The following is a 13,567-nucleotide window of genomic DNA, read 5'->3' on the forward strand; positions in this document are numbered from 1 at the left end:
TTGGAAAGAGAAACCTCAAATTTCCCCTGTAGTGTTTGAGTCAATCTCCATCATCTCTGATACACGGCCTCACCAACGTTTTTCCCATATTCCCACCACCCAGCTTAAGCAGGCCGGTCCTTCAGCTTCTCCGGCCTCAGCTGACCAGACCCAAGAGGTTGGACGCCTGCGGGGAGACTTGGAGAAGAAAACACTCCTGTATGAGGAGGAACTGGCTCGTAGGGAGGCGCAGCACAGCAGTGAATTTAAGGCCCTGCGGAAGGAGCTGAGGGATGCTGAGAGCCAGCATCTCGCTCTGCAGAAAGAAATCCTAATGCTTAAAGACAAGCTGGATAAGACTCGCCGTGAGAGGTACTTTTTTTCTGTCCCCCTTATTCTACTGTCAGCATGATTTGATATCACCAGTCGTATGAGAAAGGACCTTTTTTCTTTTACATCTATATTTGTGGTTAGTGCTGGATCACTGGTGTTTCTGCCAGTATTGGTTATGATACATTTACTTATTATATTATTTTTCTTCATTCTCTTTTTCAGTGGTGATTCCATGAGGTAATTGAAGTTAAATTAATGCCCTGTCTGGTGTAAACATGTAGTCGTTGTTAAGCGGTGTTTCTTTTAAATAGTTAATGTAGCTTTTCCCCAGAAAGTCTGAAGATAAGACAACCATAACACAATTCAAGTTGACTTTAGACCCTGTTGATACAATTGAAGTGGATAAGGCTAAAATAAGAGCTTTTTCAGATTCAAAGATTATATATATGTTCTCAGAAGGAAACTCTTGCGTGTTTTATTTTTAAACCAGACAAGTGTTTGTACTCTTGACAGTTTAAAGGCCTTATCTCTCCTCTCATTTACACAATACCCAAAAGGAAACCAAGCAGAAAGACACCCATAGTGTTGTTATTCCTGCTCGGCTCATATGATGAGTATGTAGCTCAATAACTCAACATTCCACTTAGTCTCATGTTTACCTCAGTCACATTCCTAAGCCTAACAGTTAAAGTTAAGAGCTAAGCAGGCAGTCCTGCAGCTATCCTCGTGAAAATGCATTGATTTATGTGCTCCTTGCTGAATTTGTAATTACTAAAAGTGAACAAAAATTGTCAAACCAAACAGTCAGTCAAAATGTGACAACACGGATATTGAATACTAATCAGTCTTGCAAAGTAAAGTCCTTTTCCTTCTCTGGTGGGTACTGAGTGGCACCTGATCCCACTGTGCGACCTCCTGCTTCAATCCACCTGAAATAGAATCTTGTTTTTGAGTAGAGCTTTGTTTTTATAGCCACCTTCTCAACCTTCCTGTCTGGTATTCCCATCATATTCTCACTACTTACAAATTAATTTTCAAACACATAGCTGTATTAGATTCTGACTGCATTACTGTGTTTGGGTTAAATAATATGTACCTGGTCTCAGTACCAAGCCTTAGATTTATTTAGGTTTTGTAAGAAAATATGTAAATGGAGCCTAGAGCCCACACAAGAACAAAGGTAGGAGGATAGAAGAGGCTTTCTGCTGGAGGTTGACTGGAAAATTGGTGGATATTTGATTGAATACATGATGCGTTTGTACTGATGCTGTTATAAAACTCAGATTATTTGACGTAATCATTTACTGTAGAGTGACTGGAGAGGAGGCAGAAAACTAGTCCACAAAACCCAAATCTCTGAATAAAATCCTACTTTTGGAAGATTGAGTCAGCATTCATGTTGAATGACTCAGGCAGTTATAATTTATGGTAAGGGCATAAATGTAAGTTCAGACCAAGTTGCAAATGTAACACTTTTGTGTGTGTGTGTGTTCTCTGCAGCCAAAGTGAACGGGAAGAGTTTGAGACGGAGTACAAGCAGAAGTATGAGAGGGAAAGAATCCTGCTGACTGAGGAAAATAAGAAGCTTTCCAGTGAAATAGATAAGGTATGTTATCTGTTCATATATACAAATAATGAAATCTCTCTCTGAAAGTCAGGTTTTTCCCTTTTTTTTTTCCTTTTATCAATGTTTTTTCTGTCTTGATTTCTCAGCTTTTTAGTGTTATGTTTATCCCTCCAACATGCACATGCAGAAAAACACGATTCCCTGACCCCAGGTAACCTTTTGTGGTCGGCCCAAACTCTTTCATCACATTCCTTCCTCCACCCCCCTCTCTCTCAACAATGCCAAAGAAATCACTGTTCAATATTCCCATAAAAACACCCTGTAGCCTCCTACACAGTCAGATGGAATGACTCTCTGGATTACGCTCTGTTGACTTTGGAAATGGCTTGTGGAAGTTCAAAAAGGCTCCCAACTTAAACAGTGTCTCAGAGGTGGAAGGCATTTTGACATATGGAATAAAAAGTGAGAGTGTTATTTTTAAAGTCTGCAACTGATGAAAAAATGAAATGGAAAGAATATGGATGTGGTTGCCACTGGAAGGACTGTAGTTATTTAATGTATTATTCTGTTTCACTTTTTGAGAAATTGTATTTTAAAAGATAAAGCACTCGGGAAGGATTGGATCTCTCTCCGTGCCAGTCCCTGCACAATATAGCTCGTAAATGCATGTAGAGTGTCTGAAAATATTATTGTATGACTTGTCTTACTTTTAAAAGAAGGTGCTAAATTTCAGCAGTATTTGCTTTGTAGCAGAATGAGGCCAATCCATCTCATAGTTCTAATGGCTTTTCATACGTGTTGTCAGTGAGTGAGTGATTGGGACGTTTATTTTTCACTGCTGTCAAGATCAAACTGGTGATGAGTGTGTGAGTGTGTGAGAATGCAGAGAGACGAGCTCGGTGAACGGTGGTTTAACGAGACATTAGTAACTTGAACTATTTTACTATTAAACTGCACGTGTTAAACACAACACAGCTTTCAAATACTGGGCCTCATGCAGGAGTATTTATTTATATATATATATATATATGTGTGTGTATATATATATATATATATATATGCATATATATGTATATGTATATATATATATATATATATATATATATATATATATATATATATATATATATATATAATCAAAGGGTTCATAATGCATTTAGATCAATACAAAATCTGTGTATTTGTACCTTTTACTTTATAATTGAATGCCTATTTGTACTGGTTAATTGTCTCAACCCTAATATAAATACAAATGTGGGTATATATTTATCTGCGTGTGTGTTTTTGTGGTTGTTTCCGCAGCTGACGAGCATGTTTGAGAAGGTGAGCACCTCCAACCGGCAGCTGGAGGATGAGATGAGGGAACTGGCTGACAAAGAGGAGAGTGTGGCTCACTGGGAGGCCCAAATCACTGAAATCATCCAATGGTGAGACACAGATGTAAAGCATAAATACCCACATGCATGTGTGCAGTGACTTTCGCCCATGACATCGATACTTTCTATCTATGTCCCTTATCTTTTTTTATGCTATAGCCCGGCCGGAAAGACAGCTCAGCTAAAATTGCAGACACATGCTCACACACACTCCCATGTTGTGCAGTGCTGGATTGGGTTCCCTCCATACAGTTGTAACTGCCGCATTTCTCACATACCTCTGGAGATCTAAGAGCTTCTCAACCCTCCCTTCCTCTCAGATCACTTCCCATTGCAGCTGACACCTCGCCAGCTGCTCAGCCTCCCTCTGTTGGACAAGGCTGCAGTCCCCACATACCTCACATACCACACACACACACACACACACACATATAGCAAACATGTACATACAAATTTAGTCGGGGATATACTTTCAGAAGAATTTAATGATCCATATTGCCCCCTAGTGGTGATGCTGGGGTACTACAGGAGATGAACTAGGAAACAAGATGGTCTTGAGCAGTTATCCAAAACTTGGTCATATATTCTTCTTTAATCTGAAGTTTGAAGTTTTTAGGATATCATGCGTGTGATATCATGATAGCATGAACATGTGATATTGAAATGTATTATTTCCATTCCAATTTGAGTTCCAGTTTCCATTTTGTGAAAAGGTGTATCGCAGGGATTCCAAAAACATTTCATATGGGCGCCCACCCTTAAAAGATGATCCAATTCTTAATATAGATTCACAACAGTAACAGGTTTCAGACTATTTTCACAGCTGTAATTAATTTTAATCACATTCAGCTAATATTATTTTAGGCACATCAAATGAATCACATGTCCCTAAGTAAATGGCTGGAAAAAGTCTTCATAATTTTTCGGTGTGTCCTGACCCAGTATGCGTGATTGACTGGAATATTGCACTTTGATGATATTGCAATGATGGTAAATGTTCGATTTGTTATTTTGTGCAGCCCTAATTCTTTGTGTAAAGTCTGTCTGTGCATGAGGAAGTCGGTACATGTTTAAGTTAGAGTTAGCTTGAGTTTGTAGGTGTAGCTCTGTCAGTGTTTATTCACTGTTGAATAAACAGTTGAAGATTAGTGAGCTGCCTAGAGCTACTCAAGCACTGTGTGTGTGTGTGTGTGTGTGAAGATGTGGAGGTGATCTGGATCAGGTTGTTCTAAAGGCAGTTTTTACATCATGAGTGTGTTTGTTTTAAATTTGTCCTCCTCAATGATGTTTGCAGAAAATAAAAACGTGTGTGTCTGCATATGTGATTATACTGTACATGTGACATTTAAATGAAAGTAACACAATACAGGCATTTAAAGCAGAAATGTGGACAGTCGGCGGGTGTTATGCCATGATTATCCGTTGTCAGTGCATGTGTGTTGATGCAAATATGTGTTTTTGTTTGTGTTTGCTGCAGGGTGAGTGATGAGAAGGATGCTCGAGGATATCTGCAGGCTCTGGCCACCAAGATGACAGAAGAGCTCGAGGGACTGAGGAACACCAGTCTGGGAGCCAGAGCCACGGTACAATAAGACACTGTAGACACTCTGAGTCATTTATTATATTTATCTTGTAATTATTCTATAGTAGTGATGGATCAGGAGAGTTCCTCTCATCCAATCTCATCTTTTGGACTTCCGTGTTTCATTGTTTGTCATCTGCTGACATTTGTACTTGCTTGTTTCAGGACATGCCATGGAAGATGCGTCGTTTTGCTAAGTTGGACATGTCGGCACGTCTGGAGCTGCAGTCAGCCTTGGATGCCGAGATCAGGGCGAAGCAGACCATCCAGGACGAACTGAATAAGGTCAAGGCCAACAACATTTCCACAGACTGGTACGAATTCTTCACAAAAGTTGCTCAATAGCTGATTTTCTCCCCTTGAGTTTATTTTTTAAAACTGTTGGCAATGTATGTGTGTTTTCAGTGATTAAACAGATGTCCAAAACTCTAGTTCATACTTTTTTGTCTCTGATTCACCAGTAAACTGCAGGAGGTGGAGAGTAAAAACCAGGAACTCTTGGCTGAGATTGATCGGCTCAAAAAGGAGACAGAAGAGCTTCGGCTACGAAGGGGTATGTATTTCAAATTATTCTTTTAGTCGCCAACAATGGATGACATAGCAGTAATTGTAGTATATTAGTGACCTTTCATGTTTATGTTTTTTTTCTAATTGTACTCACAGTGCAGATTTAGAGAGTAGGGCAACGTTTAAAAAAATGTTTGGGGCTGATGTTTGACTTCACACTGTGAATGTTTCTGTGAGAGATTATCTCTGTGAAAGAGGTTTTTTTCTACAGTCGGAGCCAAATTAGAAGGGTTTTACATGAAAATGTATTGTTACCTCATATGAAACAGCCCCGTCCCCTCCAAAGAAACAGTCCTGGGACTGATTTTGTATAAGTCACTCTTTGAAGTTTTAATATCATGTACTTAACCAGAGTTGTGTTGTTTTGTTCTGTGTCCTTAGGTGTCAAGCACCAGGATTCCCAGAATTCCTTCTTGGCTTTTCTCAACGCCCCCACCTCAGCACTCGACCAGTTTGATGTAAGTATTTAAGAAATCCCATCATACACAGGCTGTATTTATTTTATAGCTAATGTGAGCAACCATGTATGTGTCAAAGGTTCACTTTTGATCTCGTGAATTTTCCCAGATCTTTATGTTTGTTTTGTTTTTGGCCCTTTTTTTTTTTTTGCTTCACTCTTTGGTTCTTCAGGACTCTTATTCCTCATCCTCATCCTCTTTAATTGAGTTTTGGGAGGACGTAAGTTTATCTTGGTTAGGTAGAAATCCATGTGTATGCATATGCCCATTCAGACCTGCAACAGATACTGTACATTGTAGAACTGTGGGCACAGAAGCTAGATGAGAAACATAGAGTAGATGTGTGTATGTACATGCTGTAGATGTGTCAGGACGTGTGTGTGTCTGTGTAATCACTGTTCTATCTACAAGGAAGAGAGAAACCACTGCAAAATAAGATGGTCCTGACATTTTAACAGGGTTGATGGAATTAAAATGAAGGCGATAATTCAATTTTTTCCAGTTCATACAGTATTTGAGACTATATTAAATCCAAACAATTGTTAAGGTGGACATTGTCCCCTGTATTCACATGCTTTGACCCTCATTGGCTTAAGGAATTCTCTGCTTCCTAGTGCTAGGACTTTTATCAGTTTGAACAGAACCACAGAATACATCATTGAAATCCTACTCTTTATATGTTTTTGTTTTTCACCAGTCATGAAGTGAACTTGAGTAGTCACTATGTGTTGCATACAGATTTTTCCCGAGCTGTGTTCCCTCCCCGTGACTCCTTTTCCTTCCTTCCTTCCTTCCTTCAGCATCCATCCCTTTTCCTCAGTCTCTGTCCTTAGTTAAATCCTAGTTAGGATACTGTGGTAGTCTAATGCAGTGATTCCCAACCTGTGGTTTAAATAGAGACAGCTATCTACATATTTATGCTCAATATTATAAACATCCAAGAAATGTTGTAACCCGTAATGAAAAGTATGTATAGCAAGTTAGAATGCAAACTGAGAATTTAATAGAGTTGGATATTTGTACAAGTTTTGAAATGATTATCTAAATGTAAGCAGTAAGCTAACATTACTGAATAATCACATGTTAAGACTTCAGCAATAAATTAGCTATTAGTACAGTTAACTTTAAGTACAGGCTAATTATTAAATTATTCCAAATTATTGGAAGATTATCTATTTTTATATAATATTACCATTAAGTATCAGTCAGTGTAAATCTGTAAGTTAGAAGTTTCTCTGTGGATGATGAAGCAAAAGGTTGGGAACCACTGGTCCAGTGTCACCCAGATATATATATATATATATATATATATATATATATATATATATATATATATATATATATATATATATATATATATATATATATATATATATATATATATCTGTCTCATTGAATGTGTTTTCAGCTCTGTGAGTCTGACTTTCTGATAATTCACTCATCTCTGTGTCTCTGCCACTCTCTGTCTCTTCTCCTGCCACTGAAGCGCTCGCCATCCGTTGGCCCAGCTAGCAAAGGCAGACGTGTAAGCACCATCACTGCGCTCTGTGACTGCTCTCATTGAGCTTTTCTGAATGTTGTGTCTTGTCCTTTTCAACGTGATTAATTTTTGTGTGCACTCTCGGTATATGTTTATTATAGCTGCTTGTTAGTTGTCAGACATTAATTAATGGTTCCATGCTTATTATGAATCTGTGGGTGCTGCAAAGGTGGCTGTGCTGGTGTCTGTGGTTATTCTGCAATGTTGCTTTGTGATTGGCTGTGCATGGTGTACGGTGTCTTTGAGCAGCATGGTCTTCGGGCTGTGATATGTGGTTATGTGTTATAATACCTGAGGTGCGATAGAGTTGTAGTCAGTTTTCTTTTATAGATTACACATATTGACCACAGTATTTCTTTATTCTGTTTATTATGAATGTTCATTATATAGCTTTAAGCATGGCTGCTGCACTTCTCTCTTTGTCATCCACCTTTCCTCCTGCCATCATCCTCTGCTTATATACTTCTATTCTCCCTCCTTTTGGCCTCTTTCCTCCTCCCCTCACTTAAACTTTCTTACTTATCCCCGTCTCCCCTCATTCTCCATTTTCTCCACTCTCAGGTGGACTCGATGGATAACTTCACCCCCTCCAACACTCCATCCCGGGAAGATGACCCCAAGTCCCACCTCAAGTCCCGCTCACGTTCACCATCCATGGCCAGCGATATGGAGCCTATAGAGGTCAGAAAACTCCAAAACACCTCCGTTTTTCAGTGGAAAACTCTCATTTCCTTTAGTCTTGTTCCCCTCTCAAAGTGTGACCAGGATTATTTTAATTTAAACATGAGCACAGGAGAAAGGATTTCCAGGGAAACTTCTCAGAATCAAGAACGTCTGTATTTAGTTAAAGCCATTACTCGGAGTAACTCACAATACCGAGACTGTTGAATGTCAGCTCTTGTGAATCATAACTAACTCAGTTAAGGGGAAATGCAGGGAACAACAGAACAAAGATAAGGAGTCATTCTAACACAGAGATGTCATGTGCATGTGTAATGTGGGGAAAAACGAGAATTGCCTTTGGGAACATTGGAACTCCAAAGTCACATTTACAGTTTTATTTTTATCCTGTCCTCACTGCTGAATTGAGCGATGACGATACAAGTATTTATAAATAATAAATAAACCCACCTGGGTTGCACTATCGTTCATTTTGAAATGTCAGTGTCACACACAGTATGGGAATTATGACCTCTGTAACCATGTTTTACTTTGTATCCTCGGTTTCAGTTGATGGATCATCCTCCTCGAACAGTCCAGACCCCCACCATGCGCTCAGGAGGATACGGCAGCATTGGACGCTCCTCACCTAAGGTTGGACCTTCTTCTGTGGAGTCCCGCTCCAGTGTTGTTCACGTTTGCCTCAGTGATCTTAAAACCTCTGATTGTAATCTCATTCTCTCTTTCACTCCACAGCCCAAAGCACATCAGTTTGTGGTGAAGACATTCAGCACGCCCACTAAGTGTAACCAGTGCACTTCCCTCATGGTGGGACTCATACGTCAGGGTTGTACCTGTGAAGGTAAAGGCTGTTTATTTGTACTTTAAGATTAGAACTTCAAAGCTGCTTTGCTTTCATTGATTTTAACATCTGATACATAACCAGTTAAACCTCATTTGTTTCTCATTGACTCTTTCGCTCTCTTCACCCAGTGTGTAACTTCTCCTGCCATGTAACATGTGCGGACAAGGCTCCTGCTGTTTGTCCGGTGCCCCAGGACCAGACTAAGGGCCCGCTGGGTATCGACCCTCAGAGAGGCATTGGTACTGCATACGAAGGCCATGTCAGGGTGAGTGAGACCCATGAAGACCTTGGTTGTCTTCAGCTCCTAGTTATGACTCAGCTGTCACCATATACTCCGCAATCAATGAAGAATGCAGCTGTTTTCCCACTTGTTTACTTGTTTTTAAACCTTGACTTTCACTATTTTTCACTAATTAGTATAATTTGTATTTGTAAAAAAACGCAGTATTTTAACAGGTTTTGCTTCTGTTCCACGTGTAACCCTGAACTGTGTTTGTTCCAGGTGCCCAAACCTACAGGAGTGAAGAAAGGTTGGCAGAGGGCGATGGCTGTGGTGTGTGACTTCAAACTGTTCCTCTATGAACTGGGAGAAGGAAAAGCAACACAACCAAGTGTAGTAGTCAGTCAAGTCATAGACATGAGGTAAATGAAGCACTGCTGAAACAATCTATGCACAAGTGAAGTTTTGCGACTATGTCTTGATTTTCTTGGGCTGTGGTAGATTGTGAAAATTAGTTTTCCCCCTTTTCTGGCATTTTATGTACCAATGGATTAATCGAGAAATATAGAAAATAATCAATAAATTGTAATGTAGTAATTTTAAGTTTTATTCTGGAGAAGATGCCAAGAAACTAACTCATTACATTTCATGTCATCCAGGGATGAAGAGTTTTCAGTCAGTTCTGTCCTGGCCTCTGATGTCATCCACGCCAGCCGCAAAGACATCCCCTGTATATTCAGAGTAAGTTAAAGTCAAGTCATTCAATCTAATGGAGCCAATGTAGATGACATCAAGTGGATTTGGAGTTGCTGAGAGGTGAATTAGAAGCAGCAGAAATGTTATATTCAACATCTTACCTGACTGTTGATTCCCTCCTCTCCTCAGGTGACAGCGTCACAGCTCTCCCCCTCCAGCAGCCACAAGCCCTCCATCTTAATCCTGGCTGACAGCGACCAGGAGAGAAACAAATGGGTGGGCCTCCTCAACGAGCTCCACCGCATCCTCAAGAAGAACAAGCTCAAGGAGCGGTTTGTCTACATCCCCAAGGAGGCTTACGACAGCACGCTGCCACTCATCAAGACAACACAGTCTGCTGCTATCATAGGTGTGCGACACTTGACCCTTACACTACAGACACGATGTCGAGGTGTGAGAGAAGGCAATATCTCAAGATGTTACAGTTGCACACTCACCTTTTATCCTCATCGTCATAAACGCACTTAAAAGTAGATTCTTCTTTGGGAATTCTCAGCAAAGTGTTCCACAGAGAAACCATCTATGCCTCACATTTGAGTCCAACGTGTTATGAAATTAGACACCAGCAGACTGGAACATTTTCTGCACACCATGTCCTTTTCTTTCTCCTCTCTGGCACTAAAGTCACTGTTTTCCCTTCGTCCCTTTTGCCACCAGATCATGAGCGTGTCGCCCTGGGCAACGAGGAAGGTCTTTTTGTCATCCATGTCACCAAAGATGGTGAGACCCACTTCAAAGATGTTTATTTGTCTCCATGTAAATCTGTCTATAAAAGTGTTTACATAGTTAGAATTGGTTGATTTCCTGCTTCTGTTTGCCTCTTCACCGCTTCCTTCCTCTTCCCTTTACTAATGCACACACTCTGCACACTTCCTCAGAAATAATCCGGGTGGGAGACAATAAGAAAGTGCACCACGTCGACCTGATCCCCCAGGAGCAGCTGCTGGCCGTCATCTCCGGCAGGAACCGCCACGTCCGTCTCGTCCCCACACAGGCACTGGACGGACGCGAGATCGACTCGCACAAGCTGGTCGAGACGAAAGGCTGCCAGACCATCGTCTCTGGCCCCGTCCGCAACAGCTCGCTCACCTGCCTCTGTGTGGCCATGAAGAGACAGATCATATGTTATGAGGTCAGAAAAAACATTCCTTCTGTTTTCTTTTTTAACATATTATAAGATCTTTAAAAATGATTTTCATTTCTTTCTCCAGGTGAATAAAAGTAAAGGGCGTCACCGTCGGTTGCGAGAGTTTCAGGCACCAGGTCTGGTCCAGTGGATGGGTCTGCTCAGCGAGCGACTCTATGTGGGCTATCAGTCCGGCTTCACCCGATACAGGTACGCAACTCTTTTCCAGCTTTTCCTCCGCCGCTTTAAAAAAAAATGTTCCAGCTGAGATAAACACACTGACGGTGTTTTGCATGTGAATTTGCTTGATCTAACCTTGCATTTCCTCCACAGTGTCCATGGTGACATGTCTCCCATCAGCCTGCTCCACCCTGAGGACCACACCCTGGCCTTTATCCCCCAGCATAGCTTGGATGCTCTCTGCGCTGTGGAGATTTCCAGCAAAGAGCTGCTGCTGTGCTTCAGCGCCATCGGGGTGTACGTGGACTCTCAGGGCCGGAGGTCGCGTCAGCAGGAGCTGATGTGGCCAGCTGCACCCATCGCCGCCTGTGAGTGGAAGAACTCTGGTGTCATATGATGATGAGCTTAAGTGATGCGTGGAGAGTGTGGATTACTTACTAGAAATAAATGATAAATAATGTTTCCTTTTGTCCAGGCTACAACGCCCCCTACCTGTCAGTTTACAGTGAGAATGCTGTTGATGTGTTTGACGTCAACACCATGGAGTGGATTCAGACCATCCCTCTCAAGAAGGTCAGTTGTCTCTGGCTCCACCTGCTGGCTGAAATTATTATTTATTTGTACTTGTCTTGTCACTACAGTAAGCTCTCATATCTTCTTTAACTGTGCTGCCAGAGCAAAAATGTTAATTAAACGCAGATTTCATGTTTATTTTAGATCAGTGTGAGAAATATTAGGTTGCACTCCTCTGATTCTCTGATTCCATTTCAGGTGCGGCCACTGAACGTTGACGGCTCTCTGAACCTCCTGGGACTGGAGACGGTCCGGCTTATCTACTTCAGAAACAAGATGGCTGGTAAGAATTTAAAAGTGCATTGGGTCAGGGGCTGTTTCCATGTTCATTGCACATTTCCCTCACAGCAGCTTTGCGGCTTGTTGTATGTGAGGAGAAAACAAGAAAAACAAGCGTGCATAGTAGTGTGTCCTTTATTTGAAGTTACAGAATGGACAAAGAACAGTTTGATCTACTTTAGAAAAATTTGCTTGAATATCAAAAACGAAATCTAGTCACTGATGACACAACAAAGGTTTATTTTATTCTGGGTTGGAAAGTAAAAGGTTTGTTTCTTTGACATTATGATCATATATGAGTAAGAAGAAGTCAATAATGCAACATTATTACAAATGCAAACTTCTAAGAAGAAGCTCCAGCAGGATCCACTGATACTGAGCAGCTGCTGAAGCAGGCAGCTGTTTTTGCAGAACTCTTGATTTGTGGCCTATTAAACTGTTTTCACTGAGTGAGCCATCTCCTCTTTTATACACAGTACTCTGTGTTTAACAGCACAACAGAGACCGAAGTCGGAGAGGAAAGTCTGACTTGCTCCTCTTTCGACAGCAACGTAAATCTGAAGAGCTTTGTAGTCGTTCATGTAAACATATGTGGGGCTTTGTTTTGATCTTCCAGAGGGTGACGAGCTGGTCGTCCCGGAGACGTCAGACAACAGCAGGAAGCAGATGGTGCGCAGCATGAACAACAAGAGGCGCTTCTCCTTCAGGGTGCCTGAGGAAGAGCGACTTCAGCAGAGGAGGTATGTTTACCTGCAGCACTTATCAGTCTCCTGCTTTATATTCACTGTATGACATCCGTCTTCCCTCTGCTCTGATTCCTTGTGTCCTGCGTGTTTTTATGCATTTTTTTGTGATTCCAGAGAGATGCTGCGAGACCCAGAGATGAGGAACAAGCTGATCTCCAACCCCACCAACTTCAACCACGTAGCCCATATGGGACCAGGAGATGGGATCCAGATCCTTAAAGACCTGCCCATGGTAGACACACGTGCACACTCACTTACGCATGCACTCTTGACACACACACTCTAAAGTAAAAAAAAAAAAGGCAGATACACTGCGCTAATTCAATCAGGAAGTAAGAACAAAGATAACACACACACACACACACACATGAGTTTAGAATGTAAAGCATGCATTAGTAGTGTTTTTTGTTCGGACTGAAAAGGACTTTTCTTCACCTGAACACGGTGTGTTTATCGTCACATGTTTGCATGTCTCTCTGCTTAGATCTTACTGGTTGATCACATTTGTTTTCAGTTGTTTGTCACAGTGCACCCTCCTCACTCCTGTTCCCTGCACTGCACTCTCTGTGTGTGTGTGTGTGTGTGTGTGTGTGTTTCTTCTGTGTTTGTTAAAACCAGAACGTCCGTGTTCAGGAGAACCGTGCAGGCTTCAGCGGTTCAGTCAGTATCCCCTCCATCACCAAGAACCGGGGTGAGCCAGGCCGCTCTATGAGCGCCAGCAGTGGACTGGGCATCCGTGAGTAAAAGGAGTTCATAAATC

The 13,567-nt window shown here is 41.4% G+C and overlaps 1 protein-coding gene across 6 annotated transcripts in view; it reads left to right on the plus strand.

Moving 5' to 3' along the window:
- The window catches only part of cdc42bpab (CDC42 binding protein kinase alpha (DMPK-like) b), a 73,706-nt gene that overhangs the window by 52,274 nt on the left and 7,865 nt on the right, over positions 1-13,567 (plus strand). For 4 of the 6 annotated variants that reach the window (XM_058612901.1, XM_058612905.1, XM_058612903.1 and 1 more), the window contains 24 exons: positions 104-351; positions 1,813-1,918; positions 3,182-3,306; positions 4,733-4,838; positions 5,003-5,151; positions 5,299-5,390; positions 5,786-5,862; positions 7,349-7,387; positions 7,964-8,083; positions 8,633-8,716; positions 8,819-8,924; positions 9,056-9,192; positions 9,430-9,569; positions 9,807-9,888; positions 10,033-10,252; positions 10,561-10,623; positions 10,782-11,035; positions 11,115-11,239; positions 11,363-11,577; positions 11,685-11,782; positions 11,981-12,065; positions 12,678-12,801; positions 12,922-13,039; positions 13,426-13,543. In XM_058612901.1, the coding sequence (XP_058468884.1) occupies positions 104-351; positions 1,813-1,918; positions 3,182-3,306; positions 4,733-4,838; positions 5,003-5,151; positions 5,299-5,390; positions 5,786-5,862; positions 7,349-7,387; positions 7,964-8,083; positions 8,633-8,716; positions 8,819-8,924; positions 9,056-9,192; positions 9,430-9,569; positions 9,807-9,888; positions 10,033-10,252; positions 10,561-10,623; positions 10,782-11,035; positions 11,115-11,239; positions 11,363-11,577; positions 11,685-11,782; positions 11,981-12,065; positions 12,678-12,801; positions 12,922-13,039; positions 13,426-13,543 (3,031 nt within the window). The remainder of the gene's footprint in view (positions 1-103; positions 352-1,812; positions 1,919-3,181; positions 3,307-4,732; positions 4,839-5,002; positions 5,152-5,298; positions 5,391-5,785; positions 5,863-7,348; positions 7,388-7,963; positions 8,084-8,632; positions 8,717-8,818; positions 8,925-9,055; positions 9,193-9,429; positions 9,570-9,806; positions 9,889-10,032; positions 10,253-10,560; positions 10,624-10,781; positions 11,036-11,114; positions 11,240-11,362; positions 11,578-11,684; positions 11,783-11,980; positions 12,066-12,677; positions 12,802-12,921; positions 13,040-13,425; positions 13,544-13,567) is intronic. The other 2 variants (XM_058612904.1, XM_058612906.1) reach the window with 1 other exon arrangement.

Source organism: Solea solea, chromosome 17, assembly GCF_958295425.1.
Source record: "Solea solea chromosome 17, fSolSol10.1, whole genome shotgun sequence".
In the NCBI taxonomy this organism is placed as follows: domain Eukaryota; kingdom Metazoa; phylum Chordata; class Actinopteri; order Pleuronectiformes; family Soleidae; genus Solea; species Solea solea.